Consider the following 24,880-nt stretch of genomic DNA (forward strand, 5'->3'; position numbering starts at 1 on the left):
GATTCTGATGCATGCTCAAGTTGAGGCCCACTGCATGAGAAGATCATTGATTCCTAGTCCACTTCTCCTGATATTTTAGTTGTTCGTGCCGTCGAGTGGATTCCAGATCCTAGCGACTTTGGGTACAGCAGAGCGGAACCCTGCCCAGTCTTTTTGGGCCATCCTCTCACCTTCCAGCGCTGTATCAGACAATGCTCTGCTGCTATTCATAAGGTTTTCATGGCCAACTTTTTTGGAAGTGGGTGGCCACGTTCTTCTTCCTAGTCTGTCTTAGTCTGGAAGCTCTGCTGAAACGTGTCCACCATGGGTGACCCTGCTGGTATTTGAAATACTGGTGGCATAGCTTTCAGCATCACAGCAACACGCAGCTGCCACAGTATGACAACAGACAGACGGGTGGTGTGGTTTCCTGACCAGAAAATGAACCTGGGCTGTGGAAGTGAGAGCACTGAATCTTAACCACTAGACCACCAGGGCTGGCTTTCCTGAATCACAGGAGAAACTGAACACCAGAGAGGTTGAGACAGGACTGGGACATCAGTGTCTTGGTTCCAACCAAATCTCTCTCAGTGGGTCACCAGCTTCCTGACCATCCAGTGGATAGTTACTCAGCTTGACTTCTCACCCCTCTCCTGGCTACCCAGCTATTGGCTGGCCCACTGATTAAATTTCCCTCAGAGAGGAGAGCAGGGATGGGAAGGAGGGGCAAATACATGGGCTTGTGTAAAGCTCCCCTTCCCTTTGTGTGCGTAAACTCACCTCTGGTAGGGAATGAAACCCTCTGTTACCTGGGACCTGCTTACACAGACGCAAGTGCAGCCACTTATGGGTTCTGGGTCAAGTCCCATGTCTTTAACTGGGACACAGAGGTACAGTGACACAGCACACAGTACAGCCCCCACACACAAACAACTAGAATGCCCGGTGATTCAGGAACGAGTGATGGTGATATCAGCTCTGATACAGGCAGCTACTTAGATGATAACTGAAGCCTATCTAGCAACATAAACAGAAAATGGATGGTGTCCCAGCAGGTGATAAACTCAGGTAAAAGCATTGATGGGAAGATAGGAAAATGAAGGCAGCTGAAGAATTCGATGGGGGAGGGATTTTTTTTAAAGTTCCTTTTGTATTTTTAAATGTTCATTATGTATCCGTGAAAGGTTAAAAGAAAAATGCAGTGGCTTTGAGAGATCACAGGTTTTCTTTTGCATGTGCCATTTTCCATTGTTTGGGACCCTCATGTTTGCTGTCAGCCCTACTGCCGGCAGGTGCTAGGCTCCCGTGTCACCTTTGTCCCTCATGTCCCCTTCCAAGGACCTTGGCAGGGGACACAAGAGGAGGCGCTGCAGGATGGAGCACCCTGTCTGGCTCAGTCATGGGCTCTGCCATCCTCCACTAGGATTTCAGATTCTTTAGCATTATCTTATTCTGGCATTTGTGCCCAGTAAACAAGACGCAAAGAAAGAAATTTACCCCTCTCGGGTTGGCTTTTCACCCAAATGGACAGATAAGAGGGTGTAATTGACCTTTTGGAAAAGGTGTGTCAACCCTTGAGCTCAAGGGCTGGAGGCGAAACTGGGCTCCCCACCTTCTTTCAGTTGTATTCAGATGGTGGGCCCTCCTAGAAATCGGAGGTCCCACCCAGAATGTTCAGGGCTGCTCTGAAAGGGAGCATTTAGTGGGTCTGTGTTGGTGGCCCAGTGTCAATCTGGCCTGCCTTCTTCTCTTCTCCCATTTTTCAAGAATTAAATTAATAATAGAGTCTGGAAAGAAACATTGAGAGAGCAACATCTTAATTATTCTGGTAGAATGGATATAGCAGGGCCTATTTTTGAAGAACCTCAAGGAAGGAAAATTCATAGGTTTTCCCAACAAACTCATTAAGAACCTTGTCCTAAATGTCTCTTTATTAGTCACCCACATTTTTCCCGCTGCCACTAGTCCTCTTTACATTCATTCTGACTCTTTATCCTCATCTATCTTCAGAGAGGATGGAGAATGATGCCACTACTGCAAATGATCCCTCTTGTGTCCCTCCTTCTCCTGCCACTCTGGACTGCACATAAATGCACGTACGCTCCAGGGTAGGGACACTGGGTGCTGGTCTTTGTGCTTACTCCTTTTTTTAGTCCTTTAATTGCTCACATAGTCATCTCCTCTGCATAGCTGCCCTGCCACCCTGAAATTAACTGGCGTATGGGGGGGGGGTGTGGGAGGGATGACCTTTGACCTCTCCGAGGAGCAAATTCCCACTCGACTGTGAGCAATTCCTGAGTGTTCTCATCCTGCCCGTGGCTCTAGCACTTTGCACAGGGCTTGGCATAAGGTAAGGGTCAATGATGGCTGGAAGGATCTGGCAATCGAGGTGCCCAAAGGTAGGTCTCTTCAAAACTATTGTCATATAAGAATTATTAGAAATTATTGAGGAGGAGGAGGAGGCAGAAAGGGCCTAGGGAATGAATTATGTCTGCAACACAAAATCCTCCTCAGCTGTGTGCCAGGGGCTCAGCTTCAGTCTAGGGGGCTCCTTCAGCTGGGATGGTTCCAAGTGTGTTTCAGAAACAGGGCCGCTCACAACCACTGTGTGTGGGTGTGTGGAGTCTTCCTCCACTGGCCCTTGTCACTTAACACATATTTTGGGGCTTGGTCAGGGAGAGCAGAAGCTGGTATGGCCCTGCACAGCCATACCCACCATTGTGTCCTGGAGTGTGGTCAGGAGAGAAGCTGTTGTTACAAAAGAAATAACAGGCCCAAAATGGAGTCATTTGACCCCATCATAGCAAGCCAAGACTTAATTACAGTTTCAGTGAATCCTAGGAGTGTGACCTTTTTAACAGTCGATCTGAAATTTCCAGGTGAGCAGCAGTGAGGTAATCTACATAAAACCCCTGCCTTCTCTTCCCCCCATAAGAAGATATCCTGGCCTGAAGCAATGCTTTCTTTCCTTTTGCTAATAGCTTCCTTACCCCACCCTCCTTCTGCCTGTAAAAGCTTTCCATTTTGTCCAACTCCTGAATGCCCTTCTATTTGCTAGAAGAGATGCTGCCCCGTTCTTGAATCGTGAAGAAAGCCAATTAGATCTTCAAATTTACTCTGTTGGAATTTTGTTTTTTTATCACAGTAGAACCTGGGCTCCTGTGGTCACAGCAATTCTGCAGGCTCCTCTCTGCTCCCCATGTGTGAGGGTGGCCCTCATTTGGGGCTCTGTGTGTCTTTGAATGTGGGCACGGATGGACATACCTGGCTTTTACCTCTGTGGTCTCAATAAAGCCCAGCACAGCAGAGGCTCACAGAGATGGAGGCAGAGGCACTTCTGGCCTCCCCGTCTCCATGGGAGGACACAGGAGTGAACCCAAAGGTGAACCGCTCCTGTTTTCTCCCAAGACCCTCTGACACTGGCAAGTAGAGAAAATGGAGGCCCAGAAAGACCACGTGACTCACCTCAAGAAACAACCAAAAGCACAGCTGGAACCAGAACCCAGGTTTTCTGGCTCCTCACCCAGTGCCGTTTGCCCTAGCCTGTTATGTTCCTAATTTCTCATGGATTAACCCATGCCTGCAGGAGCCGTCCATGTGTTCTGCTGTGCTCACTCCAGGAGCCGTGGGATGGTCTGGCATTTTGCCCATGAGGAAGCCAAGGGCAGACGCACCTGGAGAAACCCTCCCTCCTCGCTGGCCCCACTGCAGGAAGCTTGAGGAATCGAACCAGGAAATAGCTGGTGGTTGGTTGGGCAGGTAAATGCCCACCCAGGAAAGCCTCCTCTTCCTTCTCGGAGCCCCTGTGACACCTACCATGTCCCAGTCCTTTGGCCTTGAGTGTGAGACCTTCTGTTTCCCTCTGTGCACCTGCCCACCTTCGCCCTCAAGTGGGTTACAGGACACTGTGTGTGCCATGTGCCCAATGAACGCACAGGACATCACTCGGGCTCAGTAAAGGCAGTTATCACTGCTGCTGCCACCACTGTGACTGAAGGGAGACAGAGAGAAAAGGGAGCCCTTTCCCTGGGATCTGCTCTCTCTAGCTTCCTTCTGTCTGGCGATCAAGGTGCTTCATTCATTCTCAAGGCCTCCTTATCCCCATGTTTCCTCTCTTATCAGACCATCCTCCTCCTGTCCCTTGCTGATGCATTTGGCTCCTTTTCTCCATGCTCTTTGCTCACAAAGGTCCTCTTGCTTAAGAATGTCCACCCCGACCTCCTCCGACAAATCCCACAAAACCAATTGGAATCCCATCCTCACGGGGCCCTGACCTCTGGCCCATGTCGCTTTGGGATGCACAGTCTAGCACATCATCTTGTTCCTCTGGTGCCTAACCCTTCTGACTCTACCCTAAGCTCATACAGGCAGAAGCTGCTTGGTGTGTCTCCCATATCTTCCTTGGGCCCAGCATAGGGCAGGCACATTGTAGGCGCCCTTCGGTTGCTTGGGAGAAAGGTGATATAGGACAGGAGGAGAGAGGTTTTGCTGAGCTGGAATAATCAGCCCTTCTCCCCCAGGGATGGGGTGGAGGGTGGGCAGCCCCTGCAGGACGGGGCAGGTTCCTTTTCTCTGCCCTTCACAGGAGACCAGCAGGAGAATGGTTTGCTGGGGGAGTATCCCACCCAAGGGTCAGGCCCACTAACAAGGATCCTTGTTCAAAGAAACCAAATGCCTTCTCCAAAGGGCAGTGTGATTTCATTGCCACGGGCTGTCTGGGGCGGCTCCCTTCCCCTCCCTGCCCTCTGCCTTGGCTCATGGGTGCTGAAAGGCAGCTGCTCATGGTCCTCAGGATAGCACGTCAGTTGAGGGGATGGAGAGAAATTTTTCTAATCCAAGGAAGAAGAGAAACAAGTTTCTGTCACTGGAATTCTAAAAATAGGGCAGCTTGGATGGGGAAAAAATAAATGGCCAAATCAGGTCCTTGTCTGGTGCCCTGGAAATGTTCAAAGTTTTAATGTTACATTCCGTCCATTGACTAACCCCCAAGAGGCCTAGGGGACCTTCAGAGTCTGGGAAAGCTTGTCACAGTTACAGTATGAAGGGCCAGCACGTGCTGAGAGCTCACTGTGGGTCAGGAGCGAGCTCCACACTTGACACGTGTGGGGTCAGGGGTGATGATCTGGGTTTTGCAGAAAGGGAGTTGAGACCCTAAGTTCACACAGCTTGTGAGAAGTGGAATTAGGATTTGAACCCAGGTCTTCATCTCTCTAAAGTCCATGCTCATTCCAGGAACCACCCTGGGCCTTTGAAACCACACGATGGCACCTAGGTGTAAAGTGAGGGAGAGCGGCGCCAGAATTGCTACGTGAGCCTGATCTCTAGGGCCTCAAGTGAAGTCTCCCAGACAGACTCCCAGGAAACTTCCCCACCTCCAGGAAGGGCAGGACTGAGGCTGCCCAGAGAGCCCTGCTCACTGGTAGAGCTGCAGCCCAGCCCCTGGGACCAGGAGATGAAACTCCCAGGCGGTGAGAGCTGGGCTGTGACAGGGGGTGGGAAGGATCCCTGGGCCCAGAGCCATCATCCTAGGATCCCGCTGGTGTCCTGCAACCGCTCTGTCAGAGCAGTGGGCAGGATGGTAGACACCCTGCTCCTCCTTCTGTAGGCCAAACCCCCAGGCTGGCATGGTAGCCTCCCAGGGCCCTGCCCACTCACCATGTTGTTCCAGAGATTCAAGGCGAGTGAGGTGGGATCCTCGAGTGGCTGCTTCCTCTGGAAAAGAACCAGATAACAACCCCTGTGTGCCCCCAAGGATGGGATGGACCTGCCGTGCACTTTGAGATGGGGTGGCCCTGATCCACCCAGACTCTTACCCTCAGCCACACCCCATCAGCAATGGCAGCGCTTATATGACTGCAGTCAGGCCTGCAGGAATGGGCCAAATGTCTGGCTGCTCCTCGTTATCATGGAGTTCTCCATAAAGGAACTAAATAGCCAAAGGCGTGGTGACAGGGAAGTGATTTGGGAGGTGGTCTGAGTAGGTGGGGGGATGGGAACTAATATTCCTCCTCCCTTTAAATCACAATTTAAACATCATTGAAGTCCTGGCAGTAGGCACCATGACTCCAACAGGCAGGAGCCAGGAGCCTAGAAGGAGGGACTGTCCCAGACGCACAGTGCTGAAGCCCCAGAGGCATCAGAGAGACTTCAGTGAGCAGGTGTGGACCCACACAGTGCTCGTGGTCTGAGCGGCCCCACTGGGGCAAGGGGCATGTGCCCAGTGACCTGGGGGGGAGCAACTCAAACTACCCTTCCTTCCAGGATGGATGTGGAGAGTGTGCAGAGAGAGTGTGGTGCGGCGCCCTGGAGATTCTATCCTGAATCATCACAACAGCTGAGAGACACTGAGGGCTTCCCAAGCACCAGGGGTGCTCTGAGGTCCTCACGTGTTTACTCATGTGATCCTGACAACCACCCTAGAGGGAGGGAATATTGATGACAGCCCTGGTTTCACAGATGAGGAACTGAGGCACAGAGAGTTCGAACAACTTGGCCAAGGTCACACAGCCAGCCCATTCCAGAGACAGGAGTCTGGCTGAGTCCATGGTTTTTACCTCTAGGGTGCTCTGCCTCTAAGAACCTGCCTTATGGGGCTGTCCAACCCCGTGGGGAAATTGTTAAGAAAGTATAAGAATATTGCAAAGTTTCCCCCTGAGACTGCATATCCTGGGCTCAGTGAAGCCCAGCTGGGCTGGGGCTTCTGCAGCAGGGAGGATGGGAGAGGGAGGGGGTGTGGCCCAGGCTCCTCTTGGTCTGGCTCCTGTGGCCTCATGGCAGCTCTCACTTACCCACAGTGCTGTCTCGTACAAGAAGGGCTGGAAAACAACCGCGAAGGACTCCTGCTCATTGTACTTGCTGGAGGCCAGGAGACATTCCCAGCTTTCCTGAAGAGGGGAGCGGAGAGATGTGCACCCAGGAGCACGAGCGAAGCCCATGCTGCCCCATCCTGCCACCAGGAAGTCCTCAGCAGCCCTGAGTCAGAATTACCCATCACGTGCTGAATTAAATGCTATTTGGAAGCTCCTTTGTGTGTCTTACACTTCGAGTCCCTTTGAGTAACTAAACTGGGTTTTCATTTTCCCCTGAAGCCCCAGCACTAGGTAATACCAGAGATAGACCTGAAATACATTCTCTGGGAGTCAAATGTGTGCACCAGCCCTGCACGTGGCCAGGGCCCCGGTACTCTGTTCCAGGGCTAAGTTCTGTAGAGGGATGTGGCATTAACCACTCAAAAAAAAATGTCATTTCTGATGTGAAAGAAGTGCTACATAGATTAGTATGTAACTTTCCTCTTAAACAAAAATCATGTTAACACATCAGTAGGAACTGTGCTTTGAGCTGTTTGCTGTTAGGGACGATAGCTTCCACCGAGCCATCCTCACTCTCTTGGGGTCTCTTCTCCAAACTAGAAAGCACATCTTCAGCAGCCCTGAGCTGTCCTTGTGCTGTAGTCTGGGGGACAAGACTGTACCCTGGACAAGGTTTTGCCCAGCCTGTGTAAAACCAGCTCACCAGCCACAGATGCAGCAGTACGAATGGTGATGACGACCAAAAACATTTCAGAATGAATCTGTGAAGTTCTTCACTGTCTTTTACCTAAAGTACCACTACTGCCCCCACCCCACCCCAACCCGCGGTAGTGTAATCTCCACTTTACATACAGGAAAATCAAATCATCACCAGGAAGTGAACTGAGAGTAGCTTTTTGGTTCCTGACTCTTGGTCTTGAATTCAGTTGGAGAAGTCCTACATTAGCAACCTTGCACCCTAATTGTTCTTACCAACCCTGTTCTCCTCCATGACCACCTGCCCCTGTGAGCTGACAGCCAGTCTCCCAGTGCAGGCTCACCTGGTAGGACCACTGTGCCACAACCTTGGACAGCTTCGAGGTCTCCTCTGAGCACCTGTAGGGCTCTGCTGTGGGGCTGCAGGTTAAAACAAGCCAGAAATGAGAGCGTGGATGCAGTGTTGGGGCCATTCGGGCTGCCCCTTGGGGGAAGAGGAGGGTTGGGGGACCTGAGAGTTGCTTAGGGAGTGGGGAAGGAGAAGTCGGGAGTCTTAGAGGATGCAGGAAGAGGAAGGAAGCACATGTTGAAGACAATAAAGGGTAGAGTGGAGAGTTGGTTTCTTGTGGAGATCTGGTTCCCCAGCTGTCCCTTCCTCCGGTGGGGAAGGGATGTGGAGATGGCTCCCTCTCATCCATCTCCTGACACACTGCATCCCTTCACTGCTCCCCATAGCAGAAACCCTCCAGTTCTTCCTTCCCCTACTCTGTGCTTCCTTTCTCCTCAAACTCTCTTCCACCTCAGCACTGGCCTCTCCTTTCCATTGTCACCACCTCTCACTGTCCCTGATTTTTTTCCACATGAACTTCTTTTCCGGGTGCAAAGCCAGAAATCTTAGGATTTGGGTTCAAGGGGTTTAAATTCTATGAAAAATTTCAGAAATATATGGGAATCAAGTTCTGTGAAGATAACCTAATTTTAGGCTAATTTTTTTTTTCTTTCCAATTTCCAGAAGTATCACTTCTTGGCTAATAGATGTTTTGCCAAACCTGTTTTTTAAACTCTCTAATCATTCTGGTGGGGGTAGGCCATCTAGCACTACCTCAACCAGAGTGACTATTTCATCCTTTGACTGGTCCTCAAAACAATACTTGGCAGAGGACCCCTCTCCAGCCTGACTCTGCACTCACTGGCCGTGATGGCGCACACATTGATTAATCTCTCTCAGCCTCCATCCTTTGGATCACCCTCACAGGATTAATGCACGAGAAGTGCCCACACAGTGCCTGGCACATGGCAGCCACTCAACAAATGCTGGTCCCATTCCACTTCCCTTATTACCTGAGCTGGGCCCTCATTGCCTCAGAGAGATCCAGCAGGTTCACAAACACTTTGGGGACCTAGGAGGATATGAGGGAGAAGATGAACATTTGCAAAGTCACCATTGCTCCCCAGGGGCTTCTCTGGAACCCCTGGTTTGAGCCCAGTTTGGGGTCCGGTTGAGCATGACGGGTCTTTCCTTGGTTAAACAGGCAGGCCCCTTTGGGACATGTTGGTTGGTGTCAGTCCAAAGCTGCCAGCCCTGCTGGCTGTGCCATTCCAGAAATGCATCATTCACTGTCCCTCATGGTGGGCAGGGCACCTCCCCACCACAGTGTCAACAGGGGAGCCGGTCCACGGTGGCGACGGGACTGTAGACCCTCTCTGACGGAAAAGCTGACTTCTCGGGCGAGCGAAGGGGATGTGAGAGCCACAGAGCTCCCCTTGGATTCTCAGGACCTGCAGTTTCATCACAGTCACTTGAGAAATGCCATCAGTGCCCCAGACTCAGTCAGAGAGAGGCCTCAGGACAGAGTGGGGTCACCGAGTCCCCAGTGAGAACTGTGCTCCTTCCTTCTTCTCCCCAGAAGGCTCTCTCAGAAACATCCTTTGTAAGAGTGAAAAGCTCAATACTTGACCCATTTTCATTAGAAGGGTGAGGAGACTGGCTCCTCCAGAGCTTTCTCTGTCTCTAGGGTCTTGATCTCCCTCATGGGGGTCCACTTCCCCCACCCCAGTGGAGGCCATTTGAGAGTAAACCAGAACTCGTCCCGCCAACCCTGGGAAGGGCAGCTTCCTCTTGGCTGCCGAAGGCGCCCGTGAGGAAGCTCCGGGTGTGTGGTCTCACAGAGCTGGGGAAGCCACAAGCCTCACCTCCTGGTGCAGGTAGTCCAGGATTCCAGTCAGCTTGTCCATGCCACTTGTCACCTGGCTTTGCTGTGAGAGGAGAGATGTGCTGAGTGCAGGTGGGGACGGGCGGACACGGGGCTAAGGATGCCCAGGCTCATGGCTGGCCTTTCTCTCCCCCTCTGCCCTCAGCTGAGATGACAGTGACAAAGTTCTCATTCAGATCCCAGTTTCCCACAAACAAGTATAGAGTTCCCAGACCTTCCTGAGTTTTTTGGCCTTCTCTGACTTCCCCAACTATCATCCATCAGGAAAAACCAAACTCCCCCAAATGAGAAGTTCCTTGTCAGGGAAGGGCAAAGTCAAGGTCAAGGCAATTCTAAAGCCCACACAAGGGATGGGAGACTCCACTTACTCCCAAGGGGTGAGGGAATCACTTTTATTTGAAGAAAATCTGCTCCAAAGGGAGAATACATTACCCCTGGAGTTAAGGACCCAGGTGGGCCTCAAAACCTCTGCATGGCATGATCTTATCAGACCTCTCTCTGCCACATTTGCCCCCAGTAAGAAAAGGGCTTCCAGAGAAAGAGTCTGAGTGGGCACCTGTCACTGAGGTATTTCAAGACACCTCCTACCCAACTCCTTGCAGGTAATGAAAATAAGCAAAGGAGAGCACATGAAAAGGTTTACCTTTTCAATGTAAACAAAAAAAAACAGAAAACAAAGGTAAACTTTATAACATGTCAAACTTTTAAGCTGCCTGCAAACTGGCTGTCCCCTGAGGAGACTTGGCTCAGACGGGAAGGCAAGGAGCTGTTCTGTTTCCTGGGGGGACATAGGCAGTGAGACAGGTGCCAATCACTGGGGCTGGGACTGCATGGAGGGCAGCCCTCCACCCCGCATCCCTGCACCGGTGCGAGGTTGTCTCTGGAAGGTTCAGCCCGCTCTGTTGCGGTACCAGCAATAAAGCCTTCTGCCTAGTTTGCTTCCGTTAAGTGAGTCTCTTCCTGAGCATGACACTAAGCGGCTCACTTTCTCTTCTGAAGAGGCTTGGGAACTCCTCCTAGAAATGTCCTCGCTGCCCATCTGCACCACATTCAGGGCATTCATCCTCCCCAGAGAAACCAGGGAAGCCCTGCGTGGTTTTCCCAGAGGGCGCACCCTGCTTTGGAAACTCGTCAGTCAAGGTGCTTATTCAGGGCTGTAGAGTGAATTGGGGCCATCCAGTCACTCCAGACACTGACTGGTTGTCGCCTGGGGCACCAACTGTCTCTGTTCCTTAGTGGAAGACATTATGCTCCTATGAAATGTCCCTCATGTATAGGGCACACATCATAAACTCCTTGAACCCAAAGTCAGGAAAAAGCTTAGTTCTCCAAATCACTTGCACATTTCCATTTATATTTTTTGCCTCCAGATTCAAAAGAGTTCTCTATTATGAAAATGTGCCTGAGACAAGACTTAACTTTTCTAATAAATATTTCCTTGGGATTTATTCCAAGGAGTAGGATTATTCAGTCAAAAGATATACTTTTAGTTTTCTTGAACTATACTGCAATGTACCCTCCAAAATATTGACACCTATTTCTAACGGCATGTCATGAATAAATGTGTATATTTTCTTCCAGTGTCGTTGGCTTTGGTTTTTATTTGTTTCTTCATTTTTTCTTCTAACTGACTTTTGATCTCACTCATTAATAAAACTAGACTTTTACTAGAGAGCAGTAAACAAGAGTCCAGACCCTAGAAGCATCCCTGTGTCACTGCTGTCAGCCAGGTTACCAGGTTACCTCTGAAGCACCTGCCTTAGAATAGCCAGACCCACCTTAGCAGCTCCAAAGCAGCCTTGTCACTGCCTGATGGAGGGCTCCTGATTTTACTCTCTCCTGGCTTTGGTCTTAAGAAACCCCTAAAAAACAAACACTGACACAGGCCCTTATCTAGTGCCCATGAAAGGAGCCCAAAGGCCTCTTGAGGGGAGGAGAATTCCAGGTCCTAAAGCAAGGCAGGACAGTAGTTTAACATTTCTTCTCAACACTAAAACACCCTTTTCTCATATGAACTGTTTCAGGACATTGTTGACATGCAACACAGGTAAAGGCAGAGCTGTTCTTCGGGGTCAGGTGGAAGCCTGGAGCCCACTGTCTCAGCCTTGCCTTTGCCCTCAGAGGCACCTCCAGTGGCCCCTGGGACTCTGCAGAACAACCCCTGGGGGAGAGATTGTGCCTGGGATGTGCTTTGGGGAATGAAATAATGCCGTATAAGAACTTCTTTGATGGGGGGTGTTGAGCTATCCCACAGGGTTGGCTTGCAGAGGGAGCCGTGGCCAGAGACACCACCAGGAAGACGAGGAGGTGAGTGGTGGGTCTGGACAGCAGAAGCATGAAGGGACGAGCCAGCAGGCCCCGGCCAAGGAGGCCACGAGAGCCAGACTAAGGAGCCACCAGGTCCTTTGGGGGAAATGGAAGCACAGGTGGTATTTATTCTAGGCTCCAAAGCCTTCGTGGTCTTTGTGCAAAAGGAAAATCAAGATGGAAGAAAAAATTTAATAAAAAGAGAATTTGAATGGATGCCAGTAAGCACTACTACGGTGAGCTAAACTTACAAGATCAAGTCACTGGTGTATAGCCATTTAGGAACCGGGAGTGAAGCATGATTCCTTTTGTCATACGTTTACAACCAATTAAAAGTGTGAGGTTCTAAATGTGAATAAACTCAACCCATATGTATCAACATGACTAGATCTTGAGGGAATTTCACATATTGACAAAAATCATTAAGTTTGATAACAACAAATACTAGAAAGGTTGTAGGGAACAGGTGCTCTCAGACGCTGGTGGGGATATAAATGGATTCAGCCACTTTGGAGGGCATTAGGCAGTCCTTATCAAGACTTAAAGTGTATAGGGCCGGCCCCGTGGCTTAGCGGTTAAGTGTGTGCGCTCCGCTACTGGTGGCCCGGGTTTGGATCCCGGGCGCGCACCGATGCACCACTTCTCCAGCCATGCTGAGGCTGAGTCCCACACACAGCAACTAGAAGGGTGTGCAGCTATGACATACAACTATCTACTGGGGTTTTGGGGGGAAAAATAAATAAAATAAAGGTAAAAAAAAAAAGACTTAAAGTGTATATATCTGATGACTGGAAATTCCGTGTTTAAGAATCTGCTCTAGGGCCGGCCCGGTGGCTTAGCGGTTAAGTGCACGCGCTCCGCTGCTGGCGGCCCGGGTTCGGATCCCGGGCGTGCACCGACGCACCGCTTCTCCGGCCATGCTGAGGCCGTGTCCCACATACAGCAACTAGAAGGATGTGCAGCTATGACATACAACTATCCGCTGGGGCTTTGGGGGAAAAAATAAATAAATAAAATCTTTAAAAAAAAAAAAAAAAAAAAAAGAATCTGCTCTAGGCACTTTTCTTCCAACTATTTTGACCATGAGCCAGTGTGAGATATGTTTAGCATCGCCACCCAGTACAACCACCTATGTAGAAAATGAAGCAAAAATAATCATGAACCAAAACTTACCTTACTACATGCAATAAACTCTAATATTTTATAGCTTATTCTATTTATATTTTTTACAATTTTGGTTATAATCTTTAAAACTGATTTTTGACCCACTAATACACTTCAATCTACAATCTGAAAATCACTGTATTTAGAAAAACACACGTGTTCAAGTAAATGAACAAGATTGTTTATAATAATGAAAAACTAGAAACACCTAAATGACCATCAATGGGAAAGGTGAAATAAAATGTAGTAAATTTACACAGTGGAATACTATTAGGCAAGTAACAGGAATAAACTCAACCCACATGTATCAACATGACTAGATATCAAAAATATTTGATTAGTGAATAAAATTGCTCAATAGTATACTATTTATGGTAAATCTCTCTCATTCACACACATACACACAAAATAATATTAGGATTCATAGATATGCAAAAGGCTTAGAAATAAAAAGGGAGAGGATTGGAGGCGGTGGCCAAAGGGTATTTTAGCTTTAACTGTAATATTTTAGTTTTTTTAAAGGAGAAAACATTTGTGCATTGCTTGTGTAACTAAAAATTAATAAAAGTCAGGCCAGCCTGGTGGCATAGTGGTTAAGTTTGCCTGCTCCGCTTCAGCAGCCTGGGGTTCACAGGTTTGGATCCCAGGTGCAGACCTACGCATCGCTCACTAAGCCATGCTGTGGTGGCATCCCACATGCAAAATAGAGGAAGATGGGCACAGAAATCAGCTCAGGGCTAGTCTTCCTCAGCAAAAAAAAGAGAAAGATTGGCAACGGATGTTAGCTCAGGGCCGGACTTCCTCACACACACACAAATTAATAAAAGTAAATAACGATAGCTAGATACATGCACACAAGAATGCATCATGTAGTCAAGAGTGCTTGAAGGCATAAATACATGAAAGAATGCAAGAATTCACATAGGAATGATTGAGTGCAAGATAAAATGTATGGAAGAAATCATGAATGAGTGTAAGCATCAATTAATGCATTCAAACATTTAAAAAATCAAATGAATGCTAGCATAAACAAACTCATCATAAATACAATAGCATGTGACTGCATGTTAGAGAATGAATTTATGCATGAATATGATAACTTCCGGGAGAACAAATAGATGGATGGATGAATGGATGGATGGATGAGTGGATGTGGAGAGGAACGCAGCAATGCCCAAATGCTTGTTTAAGCACTTCTTTCATGAATAAATGCTGGTATGCATAATGACCAGAACGGGGCAGGGGGGGGGGACAGAGTGCATAATGACCAAAGGGCAGGGGGCAGAGAATAAACAGGGCATGTAAATTTCATTTGGCATGGGCAAAAACAGAGAGTGAAGTAGAACAATAGACCTTCAATACCTATGTGCTACAAACCCAGGAGATCTGCAGGTACATTGTTGAATAAGAGCTGGCTAGAGAAGGTGGGCTTCCATCTGCATTCTCCCAGGGCCCAACATCACTAAAGGAAGGGGGGTTTTGATGGTGGGTTAGAAGTCAATGGGAGCATGGGGCATTTGGAGGAAGACAAGAGTGCACACTGTGGGAGATGGGCACAGAAAAGAGGACGGCACCTTAAGAAACTTCACCTATTTTTGTGCCATGGCGTGGCAGAGCTACCGGAAGGTGGCTGAGAGGACAGTGGGCAGGTAATTGGACTGCCGTGGCAGGGCGAGGTTGGTGGCAACCAGGCTTCAGGCTCCTGAAGGAGAGTCTGTGTGCCATTTATGTCACCATAGCCTAGATTTCTAAGCCACCCCTTACACTTTCAACTGATCCTAACCTGGACAATCTTCAATAAAGACTTAAGTCATAGATAGTCACCTATGTAAATAAACAAAGACACATGTTTCATGTCCTGTTCCCAGGAAAGCCAAAGAGCCTGGAAGATACAGTCCACCTACATAAACAGTACGCTTCTCATTACAACTATAGTCCACGGGCCAAGAGGTTATGACAAGAGTACATAGGCTATTTTATTTCCTAAATTCAGTACTTACATGAAATCAGAGTTAAACAGGCAAAATAATTTTTAACCAGGAAGCCGATTTTGCTCAGTTGCAGAATGATCGTTGACTCAGCTTATCTACACCTCAATTTCCTTTTCCTGGCATGAAGGATGGTAAGTTAAAAACACGTACCCTTGTATATGGTCCCTTGAGCTCTTAGATATCTATTTCCATTTATTTATCCATCTGTCTATTTGCCTAATTCTGAAATAGGTGCCATCAGGCCCAGCCTGACAGGTGTCGACTTAGTTCATTCACTCTGCCCTCACCCCCGTATTTGCAACCTCTCTGCCTCTCAGCCTGTGGTTTACCTGTTGGGTGGAGGGACAGAGGTGATCTTGGCTTGCGTTGCTGAAGAACACATTGATGAGCTTCCAGTCATTTTGAAAGTCAAGTTGCTGAAGAAAAGGGCAACAGCAGCAAAAAGAGATAGTAAGACCTGGCACCAAAAGAACTTCTTTCTTTTCACATCTTTCAGTTGCATAACCCACTCCCATAATATCATATTTATGAATTTTTTTCAAAGGAAGATGTATATGGTAGGAATCTAGTGTTGTTTGCTCTAGAAGGCAATTTGGCAACATGTATACCGTACTTTTTTTTTAAGGACATACACTTTGATCCGACAATTCCATTTCCTAAAATGTATTTTAAGGAACCAAGGATACATGAAAGATTTAGCTACAATGAAGAAGGCTTGTTGATAAGATTGAAAAATTGGAAACAACGTAAACGTCTAAAATAGGGGATTGCTGTGTAAATTGTGGAACACTCATAAGATGAAACACTGTAGCTACTAAAATGATGCTGGAGGAGCCGGCCCTGTGGCACAAGCGGTTAAGGGTGCGCGCTCCGCTGCAGCGGCCCGGGGTTTGCCGGTTCGGATCCTGGGCGTGCACCGACGCACCGCTTGGCAAGCCATGCTGTGGCGGCGTCCCATATAAAGTGGAGGAGGATGGGCACGGATGTTAGCCCAGGGCCAGTCTTCCTCCGCAAAAAAAAGAAGAGGATTGGCAGGTGTTAGCTCAGGGCCGATCTTCCTCACAAAAAAAATAAATAAATAAAATGATGCTGGAAAATGTAATTATTATCTTGGGAAATATTATATTGAGAAAAAGCAGGTTATAAAAAGTATCCACATCTAGTAACATCCCTGTTTTATAAAATACTTACACATAAATGTGCTTAGAAAAATATGGAAAGGAATATATACCAAATGTTAACAGTAATTATCTCTGGGTATTAAGTTGAAGGATGGTTTTAATATTCTTTTTCTTTATCTGTGTTTCCTGATTTTTCTATAATGATCATGTGTTACTTGTAGAACAAAAATAAACTTTCATTTTGTTTTCTTAGGAGGCAGCACGGTGCACTTGAGGAGCACTGGACTGTGAATCAGGCTCTTTAGATTTTAGCTCTGACTAGCTGTGTGAACTTGGACAGGTCACGTGACTTCTTGGGACTTCAGTTTCTTCATGTGTAAAATTATGGGGTTGGATTCAGGACCTCCCAGCTATTTTCAGGAATGTTATTATAACTCTAGAAATTCTGGAATTCCCCTGTTAGGGGGAAACCAACTCTTTACGGTGTAGCTCCTGCACTTGTCACTGTCCCTGTATAACCTGGAATGACCTAGCTTTAATCCCTGAACCCTGGAACAAATGATGACCGGCCAAGACAGAGTTTTCCCTTGATTCCAGTGGTCCAGGCCCAGTGCCTGGGTAGAGCCAGCTTGGTAGCAAAGCTTGCCTTGATTTGATACTTTCCCATAAGGAAAGCACAAATGATTAGAGGATGCTTATTACAAACTCATGTGAGTCACTGAGTAGAGTGTCTGAACTGCTAGGAGAGTGGGTACTGGGGCCTCAGCACGTGTGTTTCAGAGGCCTCCACCTAAGAACTAAAATGAATATGGCAATTAATAATAACAGCAATCACCACTTCAATGACGATGACAGCAACAGGCACATCTGACACCTCATTTAATCCTAAGCCGTGTGCTGCATGCTGTCTCATTAACCCCATTTCATAGATGGGGAAACCGAGGCTCAGAGAGGTTAAGTGCCTTACCCAATATCACATAGCTAATGGGTGGAGAATTCAGGATTCACACTCAGACCAGCCTCCCTTTGGAACCCGAGCTCTCAACCACCTCCCTAAGTGAGAAGTCATTTAGTCCACCTGCTGACTTTTGGCAGGACCACATTGTGAACATAAGAAGTGGCCCTTGATAGTGGCCTCAGGAGAATCACCACAGGAAGGGCATTTTGGGAGCACCCAGGCCACAGCGGGTGCTGAGCTCAGGGCACAGTGGCCGCGGGGCCCCAGCTGCCTGGCGTGTTTGGTCTGATGGGCCTGCGGCAGGCACGGGCAGCCCCATCATGGCGTCAGATGGATCCTTACCTGGTTCTCTTTCATGCTCCTCACCAGTTCCTTTGCCTGAATCCACAAGTCTCTGCATGGAGGGAGGGAGCAGAGAGAAAAATCAGTTAAATATAACTTTGTTGAGGGTTGGAAGCTTGCCCCTTGTGCCAGCCCAGGTGCCAATCTATGAGCCCAAGGCTATACTGCACCCCGCCCCGGCCTCTGGAGGGCAGACAGTGACCTGATTTTTAAAATCAGGCCCATCAGGCTGACTGAAATCAGGCAGGAGACACATTTTGACTTTGATTTACTCCAGACCTCTATTTTAAAGCCTCTCTGACTTTGTCAGCATCCCCCAATCCTCCCTTCTGGATGTCCAAGATGGGCAGGAGAACAGAACCCTGGAGAGATCCAGAAAAGGGACTTACTCATCTGCAGTGGGGGGTTCCACTCTCTCTCCAGGGGCGCACATAGGCCGCAGCACGGAGGGATTGAAATGTCTGATGACATCTGAAAGGACTAAAGAGAGAGCTGGTTCGAGGCTGTGGCCTTGAGAGCTGGAGGCCACCTGTGAAGACCGACCCCCTCTAGGGTTAGGTGTCAGGGTTGCTGCCCCTTTTGCAAAGCACAGCCTTCACCGTGCTGGGGGTTGCGAGGACCCTGGAAGTGAATGGAGCTAAAAATGACCATCTGTCAAGTGCTAGGCCAGGCCCACTGCTAAGTGCCTTATGGGGAAACTGAGGCTGAGAGAAGCTAAGCAGCCTACCCAAGGCCTTGGGGCTAACTGAAGTTGCTGGGATCTGAACTGGAGCTCTCCGAGGCCGAAAGCTTTTTGCTGTTGTGCACTATCGACTCCTTAGGGAAAGTGTGCTGGGACAGGGACACGGGCAGGCTGCCTCCCCACTCCCTCCCTCCTGCTGAGAGTGACAGCAGGACGGGAGAGCTCCAGGGAACACATGTCCCAGAGCTGACAGCCAGAGGACCGCTAAAAATAGCGCAGTCAGGAGCAGTTAAGTTGTGTCTTGCTCCCAAGAGAGGAGAGGGCAGAGCAGGGAGAGTGTCACGCGAGGGAGATGCCTCCGCCCCCATCCCACTCCCCTTTTCCTTTCACCCCCGTCCAGAGTGCCTGGGGCTTTGTGGGAGCAGAATCCAGCTGACACCGTGCAGGCAGCAGACAGGGGGGAGGAGGCAGAGCTGGGCTGGAAGTCAGGAGACGGGTTACTTTGTTTTGTCAGCTTGGGTGCCACCTAAGTCGCGTGAGACTCTATCTTCTTCATCTTCAACCCAAACTAATGAGCTTCCTTTTCTAAGCCCTGACTGGCTTGCAGAAGGAGCACATTCCCATACATGGTGAGAAAACAGAAAGCTCTGAGGCCAGTTGAAGACTACAGGGACAGTGTGAGAGAGTGTGTGCGCACGCACGTGTGAGTGGGTAGGGGTGGGGAAGAATGTGTTCCCTCCCTCACCTCAGGAGAGTCTGTGAGGGCAAACGACAAAACATGAATATCTGGTGCTAGGTCTTTGAAAGAGAATTGCTTTCCTAATTAAAAGTATTTGTATTGCTTCTTTGTGATCAAACATGTCCTTGGATCTTTTCACACAAATCTGCCTGTCATTTTGTTTTAGGTCTGCTGTGTACTGGTCTGTCCTCGCTGCCTCTCTCTAAGTTCCCCACAAACGGCACAGGCTGTGGGGCTGGACCACCTGGATTCATAAGGACTCTTGGGAAAGTCTGTTTACCTCCCCGAGACTCAGTTTTCCCACCTGCAAAAGGGCCGTGGTGGGCAAGGGCATGGCTAGTTTTGAAGAGCTCTAAGGTTCTGGGATTGAAGGACAGGTGGGCTGAGCCACATGGGGCTCAAGCCAGCCAGCCCCATCACACCACTGCATGGGCCTGATGTCCCTGGAGCACTTTCTCCTTGAAAGAGCAGTCGCTCTTCTGCTGGCTCAGCCCCCAGCTGAGCCTCCAGGTCTGGCCCTCCTCTCCTCCCCACACCGCCCTGCATTAGGGAGGCTGGAGTCACCAGCAGCTACAAGTGAGTCCTGGCTTTGAAGACTTTCAGGTGCAAGATCTGCCCTCACTGCCCTGCCTTCTGCTGCAACTCTGGCCAGGTGGGACTCCTGGTCACTCTGCGCTTAAAGACGGGCAGTCAGGCCTCGTTGCCAGGTGAGTGAGGAACAAAAAAATGGAGATAAATTGAGAAGTCAGGCAAAGCAGCAGCTGTGTTTGTGGTTTCAGGGTCTAAAGTACATCTCGTCTTCCCAGACACCCCAAATATGCCACTTCATTTCTTTTTTCCTACCATTTAAAGGCAAACAGGGCCAAGGCTAGGCAGAGCTGTGACTGTGAGTCACAAGTCAGCAGGGGCCTCCTCTTTCAGAACACTTTGACCTTTCGCAAGGGGACCTCCTTACCACTTTGGCCACAATATCCCCTCTCCTGTCAATCAGATCCTGAAGGGTGAGGGCTGTTCTTTCATCCCTGTTCTTTCTGGGGAGCCTACTGATCCCCAGGCCCTTGGTGAAATTCACTGGCTGAATTGAGAGGGCACCAGCTACCTCACTGTCATTACTCTCAGTGGGAGCGTCAGCTCAGCAGAGCACGTGCTCTGTGGTCTGAGTCTTCTCGTTCTAATTATGGAGTGAAAGGTGATTTCCTTGTTCTCGACTTGTGAGCCCCAAACATAGGCAACTCCAACATCCCACTAGCTAATTTAGCTGGTGTTAAGGGACTCGGGGGTTTCAGGATGACTTAATAGAGTCGTAAGGGATGTCTGATATTAAATGAAAAAAAAAAAAAAAAACCAAGTGACAGATAGCATATTCATAAGCACATTCATACATAAAAAGGCCAAAATGTTAACAATGATTATCTCTAGATAGTAGGATTACAGTCAATTTTCATTTTCTTCATTTCATTTTTCTGAACCCAATTGATACATTTCTTTTATAAGCAAGGGAGTTATTGCAAAATGAAATAGGCTGAAAACTGGACCTGGTCTTCTCCTTGAGGGGGTTGTGGGGGTGGTGAAGGGTGCACAGTTTCCCTAGCTGAAGTGCTACAAGTCCTACCGCGGGCTCCTGGGGTACAAGGGGCCTCAGGACTCTGGCCCTGCCACCACTGACCCCTCTCCCATGACCCCTAACCTAACCCAGTGCTTCCTGGCTGCTCTTTGCTCAGAGACCCTCGGTACGTTTCTCACGTCCTCTTTTGAGGGATGTGACTTTTCACACCCTGGCTCACTGTCCTCTCAGAACGCCTCCCCCTTCCCCTCAGGCTCTGTGACAAAGTGACCAATAGAGTACATTCTCTTCATTAACCAAAATGCTGCTATGTTGGGAGGGACAGGAATAATCTGGAATCTGACCACGAATACACAGAACTCACCTGTCACCACTCCCAGGCACGCCTGCTGTGACATTTTGTCAGTCCTGCAAGTAGAAGCAAATACACAAGCTTCAGGCTTCATTTGTCGCCTGCCAACCCTGTCCCTCGGCTGCTGTGGTCTATTCATAACAAGCTTGGGCTCAGCCTTGCTCTGGTTCTAGAATTATCCCACCTGGAGCCAGAGACACAGCTTAGATGGCAATGAAATCACCAAAATGGGGTGAACAGCACCGTCTGGACCCTCTTCCCCACCTTTCCATTCTGGTCCAAAGCTGGAAGGAGATGCGGACCCCTGTGTAGAATGGGCCTGACCCTGGTTCAACCCTGCACGCTTCCCCAGAGCAGAGCACGGAGACTGGCAGTGGGAACAGGAATCCCGCATTTGGCCTTTCCCACTTGTCCTCTCATTCACCCAGAGGAGCCAGGGGGATTCGAGGGCACAGGGAGGTTTGGATGGGGAGGAAGGAGGCTGGGTTCTTTTCCCCACTCTGCCACCTGTCCTAAGGGAGCCTGGAGCAAGGCATCTCCTCCCAGGCTCTCAGGTTTCCCTATCGATGAAGCAAGAAGATGAAAGAAGGTCATCTCTGAGGCTCCTCTCAGCCCTAACGTTCTGTGCTTCTAGGACAGTTACCATATTTGCTTCTCCACGTCGACCGTCCCTGAGTCTGGAGGCTGGAAAAGATGATACGAAGTGTGAACAAGCCAGCCAGAGAAGGCGGCAGAGCCTGTCCTTCTGAGACCCCAGCTGCCTATCAGACACCCCCTCTCACCAACAGCAGGGAACCTGCGGATCCAGAGGAAGACCAGATCTGCCCCCTAGTTCTGCAGGGAGGGGAGAATGTTAGGCTTCCTCCTCAGCATGTTGGTCAGAACTCAGAGCAACAGAAAATGTGAATGCTTTCCTCAGAACAGAAAACAGGGGCGGGAGAGCTTAGATTTAAACGCATCGTAAAACCCTATTACCATCCTACACAGAAACAAAAGAGAACGTCTTACTGTGATCTTCCATGATCTAAAGTTTATTGTCTGCTTCTCCTGACTAGAGTATAAATGCCATGAGGGCAGGAAGTTTTGTCTGTTTTGCTCTGGACTATGTTCCTCGGACCTAGAACAGGGCCTGACACAGCATAACTACTCAATAAATATTTGTTTAATAAATATCTTTTGGATGAACAAAATAAGATTCTGATTTTCCTCTTGGCAAAATGCTAGACAACACAGGACACTCTCCGTTCCCTGGTTGTAGGACCGGAGGTGAGACCATGGTGACCCCCCTGGGAATCCTGTCATTTGCAAGGTCCTAGGGATGCTTGGAGTCGGGCCCAGTACATAGAAAGTGTTCAGTACATATTAACTGTTGTCAGTGGTATTATTTTCACAGGTTCTGACATAAATTCTCTCTCTCAAAATTCCTAGAAGATGGTGTCTCCAGGTGTGATGGTGACAGGTGACAGCTGTGCCCACACTACCTACACCCTGCCTGCTGCTGCTTCCCATTAAAGAGCCTGTCTAGCCTTCACCACCCAGCTCAAACAACAACCAGTCTATAAAACTGGGTCACTCCTCTGGTGCCCTCTGGGGAGGGCAGGCTGACCATGACCTTCCTCTAACTGGAATGGAGTCAGGAATTTGATACAGTGGATTGTAACCTTCCTGGTATGGAAAATGTCTGACTCTTAGTTAAGCATAAAAAGAAAAAAGCTTGTCACAGATATTATATTGCAATATGACTCTATTTAGGTTTTATATGTATATACACACACACGCTTTCTCACCCTATATAGTGGAGTATATGTGCTGAGGCAGGAGAATAGGAGATGTGAATGGCATTTTTAATTTTTTATACTGTATACATGTATTTTGATTTCTTCTTATATTGAACATGTACCACACGTGTTGGTTTGAAAATAATTTTTACAAACATTTTCACACCTGATCTTGAAATTTCCCTGAAGAAAAGGGAGTCCAGAGCAATTAAACCAACAAGTGCTCCTTACAGTCACAAGGGATCGTGCCTTGGTTACAGAAAGCTCCAGGAACTCAAGGCAAAAGCATCCGCATTATAGACTTTTTTCTTTTTAAATTCACTGTCTTCCATTACTTTTCCTTGGCCTGATTTTTTTTATAAACCAGGCGAAGTTCCTGATAGCCGTCTCTCAGGGCAGACGGAGGAAGGCGGCCTCCTAAGAACTGTGCTTTCAGGATTTTTCCTGAAGGGTGAGAAGCCTGTCGGTAACGAGGATGACTCAAGGCCGGGAGACCAGCGCGAGGGAAGCCGTATTCTGTGCCACGGGCCTCCGGCTCTCTGGAGGAGAAAGGGTAAGCTGAGTGACAGGCAGGAGCTGTCGGCCTGAATAATTCATGAGTGAGAGAGCTCTTTCAGAGCCGGAACCAAGGAGTGGGAGTCATTGTTGGGTTTAACTTTAGAAACCTGACTTAGGGTAGAGATTTCCCCACAGCGAATTTCCCTGCCCAAGGGGGAAGAACATGAGTCCTCCAGTGAGCGTCACATGTTCCGGGCTCTGGAATGGTAACGACCAGCATGCAGGGACACGGGCTCAGCAAAGTCAACGTGCTACCTGTGACATGCAACCTCCTTTCTCATTTATTCCCGTCTCCCCCTCCACATCTCTCCCAGTAGGAAACCTCTACCTTCACCCTCATCGACACTCACAGACAGTCACCCATGCAGTTTTAACACCACCAGCACAGATAGAATAAGACAAGGGTGAGAAGCCCCGCCTGCCAGATTTCACTGGGCCTGAGGTCTGTTTTCTAATGTGAAGGCTTGTACTGTACATATGGCTGGCAGCGTGTGTGGGGTCGTGGGCTGGGGTTACGGTGAGGTGGCAGGCTGGGCCCAGGGGAAGGGGCTGAGGCTGCAGGGAGTACAGACTGCAGCAGGGATGGGGAGGGATGGTGGGAAGGAGACATGTTAGGGGACGGGGGAGGAGGACACTGGAGGGGAGGGGAACGTCCTGGTTCAAGTGCGGGAGGTCCAGCAGGGCTTTGGGGCAGAGCGGAGAACATCTGATAAGTGTTCTGTTCATCTGGCGCTTGCTGGGACTTGGAGGCAGCAGGGCTGTGGACCTTACTAAGACCAGGCCAGGTGGGATTATGGGAAACCAGGACTGACTGGGGAATCACACCGGCATTCCGCTCTGCTCTCCAACCCTCTTCTCTCTCAGTGCCTCTCTTTCTGCTCATTCCTCTCTCTTTCCATCTTTCTCTTCTTATCACTTTCTTTCTCCTTTACCTAACTATATAAAATACACCAATTAAAATTTATTAGCAAAGATGGGTATATTTTTAAAAATTTACCAAGCAGGTAAGGGCATTTTTTTTTCTTTATCTCATAAACAGAGAGTTTAAGAGATTATTTTTTAAAATTCTATGTGATCTTTGACTTAATTTATCAATGGGTTTAATTTATTAATGAGAAACTCCAAAAATTGCCTCACCCTAATGTAAAGGGAGGAATTCATTTGATTTAAAAAAAAAAAAAGAACTTAAAACCCTCTAGATTTTAGGATTTCTCCCACTCGGAGAATGTTCTTCTCTCACCAAATGAAACATTCTGCCTGGTTCCTAGGAGGAGCTCATTCAGAGGGTCACCAGTCCCAAATGCTGCCTTCCACCTAGTGCTCGCTTCGGCAGCACATATACCAAATGCTGCCTTCCACCTCCATCTCTTTGAAATACTCACAGTTTCCACATCGCCAATGGCTGCCACAAATTTAATATCAGAAGGTCTCAGAGAGTGGACTGTGGAGACAAGAACCCATGGCAGAAGGTCAGATCTACATTCCCCACGGTGTGGGCTGAGAACGCCAAATGGGAGGGGCAGACCCATGTCCCCCAGCTGGAGGACAGCTGCTGAGGTTGAGTCTTTTAGCCATGGGAGTGGAAAACTGAACACCAGGCAGTCGCTGGGAGCCCTCGGAGCCCCAC

At 48.7% G+C, this 24,880-nt stretch overlaps 1 protein-coding gene across 1 annotated transcript in view; it reads right to left on the reverse strand.

Moving 5' to 3' along the window:
• The window catches only part of PLB1 (phospholipase B1), a 127,034-nt gene that overhangs the window by 90,833 nt on the left and 11,321 nt on the right, over window positions 1–24,880 (reverse strand). The window contains exons 4-14 of the mRNA XM_014781358.2: window positions 24,636–24,694; window positions 21,561–21,601; window positions 20,930–20,973; window positions 17,970–18,060; window positions 17,581–17,632; window positions 15,489–15,575; window positions 9,678–9,740; window positions 8,826–8,884; window positions 7,829–7,904; window positions 6,768–6,863; window positions 5,635–5,691 (exon numbers count right to left, since the gene is read on the reverse strand). Coding sequence (XP_014636844.2) covers window positions 5,635–5,691; window positions 6,768–6,863; window positions 7,829–7,904; window positions 8,826–8,884; window positions 9,678–9,740; window positions 15,489–15,575; window positions 17,581–17,632; window positions 17,970–18,060; window positions 20,930–20,973; window positions 21,561–21,601; window positions 24,636–24,694 — 725 coding nt within the window. The remainder of the gene's footprint in view (window positions 1–5,634; window positions 5,692–6,767; window positions 6,864–7,828; window positions 7,905–8,825; window positions 8,885–9,677; window positions 9,741–15,488; window positions 15,576–17,580; window positions 17,633–17,969; window positions 18,061–20,929; window positions 20,974–21,560; window positions 21,602–24,635; window positions 24,695–24,880) is intronic.

This window comes from Ceratotherium simum, chromosome 11 (genome assembly GCF_057802395.1).
Source record: "Ceratotherium simum simum isolate JZ-2026a chromosome 11, ASM5780239v1, whole genome shotgun sequence".
Lineage (NCBI taxonomy): Eukaryota > Metazoa > Chordata > Mammalia > Perissodactyla > Rhinocerotidae > Ceratotherium > Ceratotherium simum.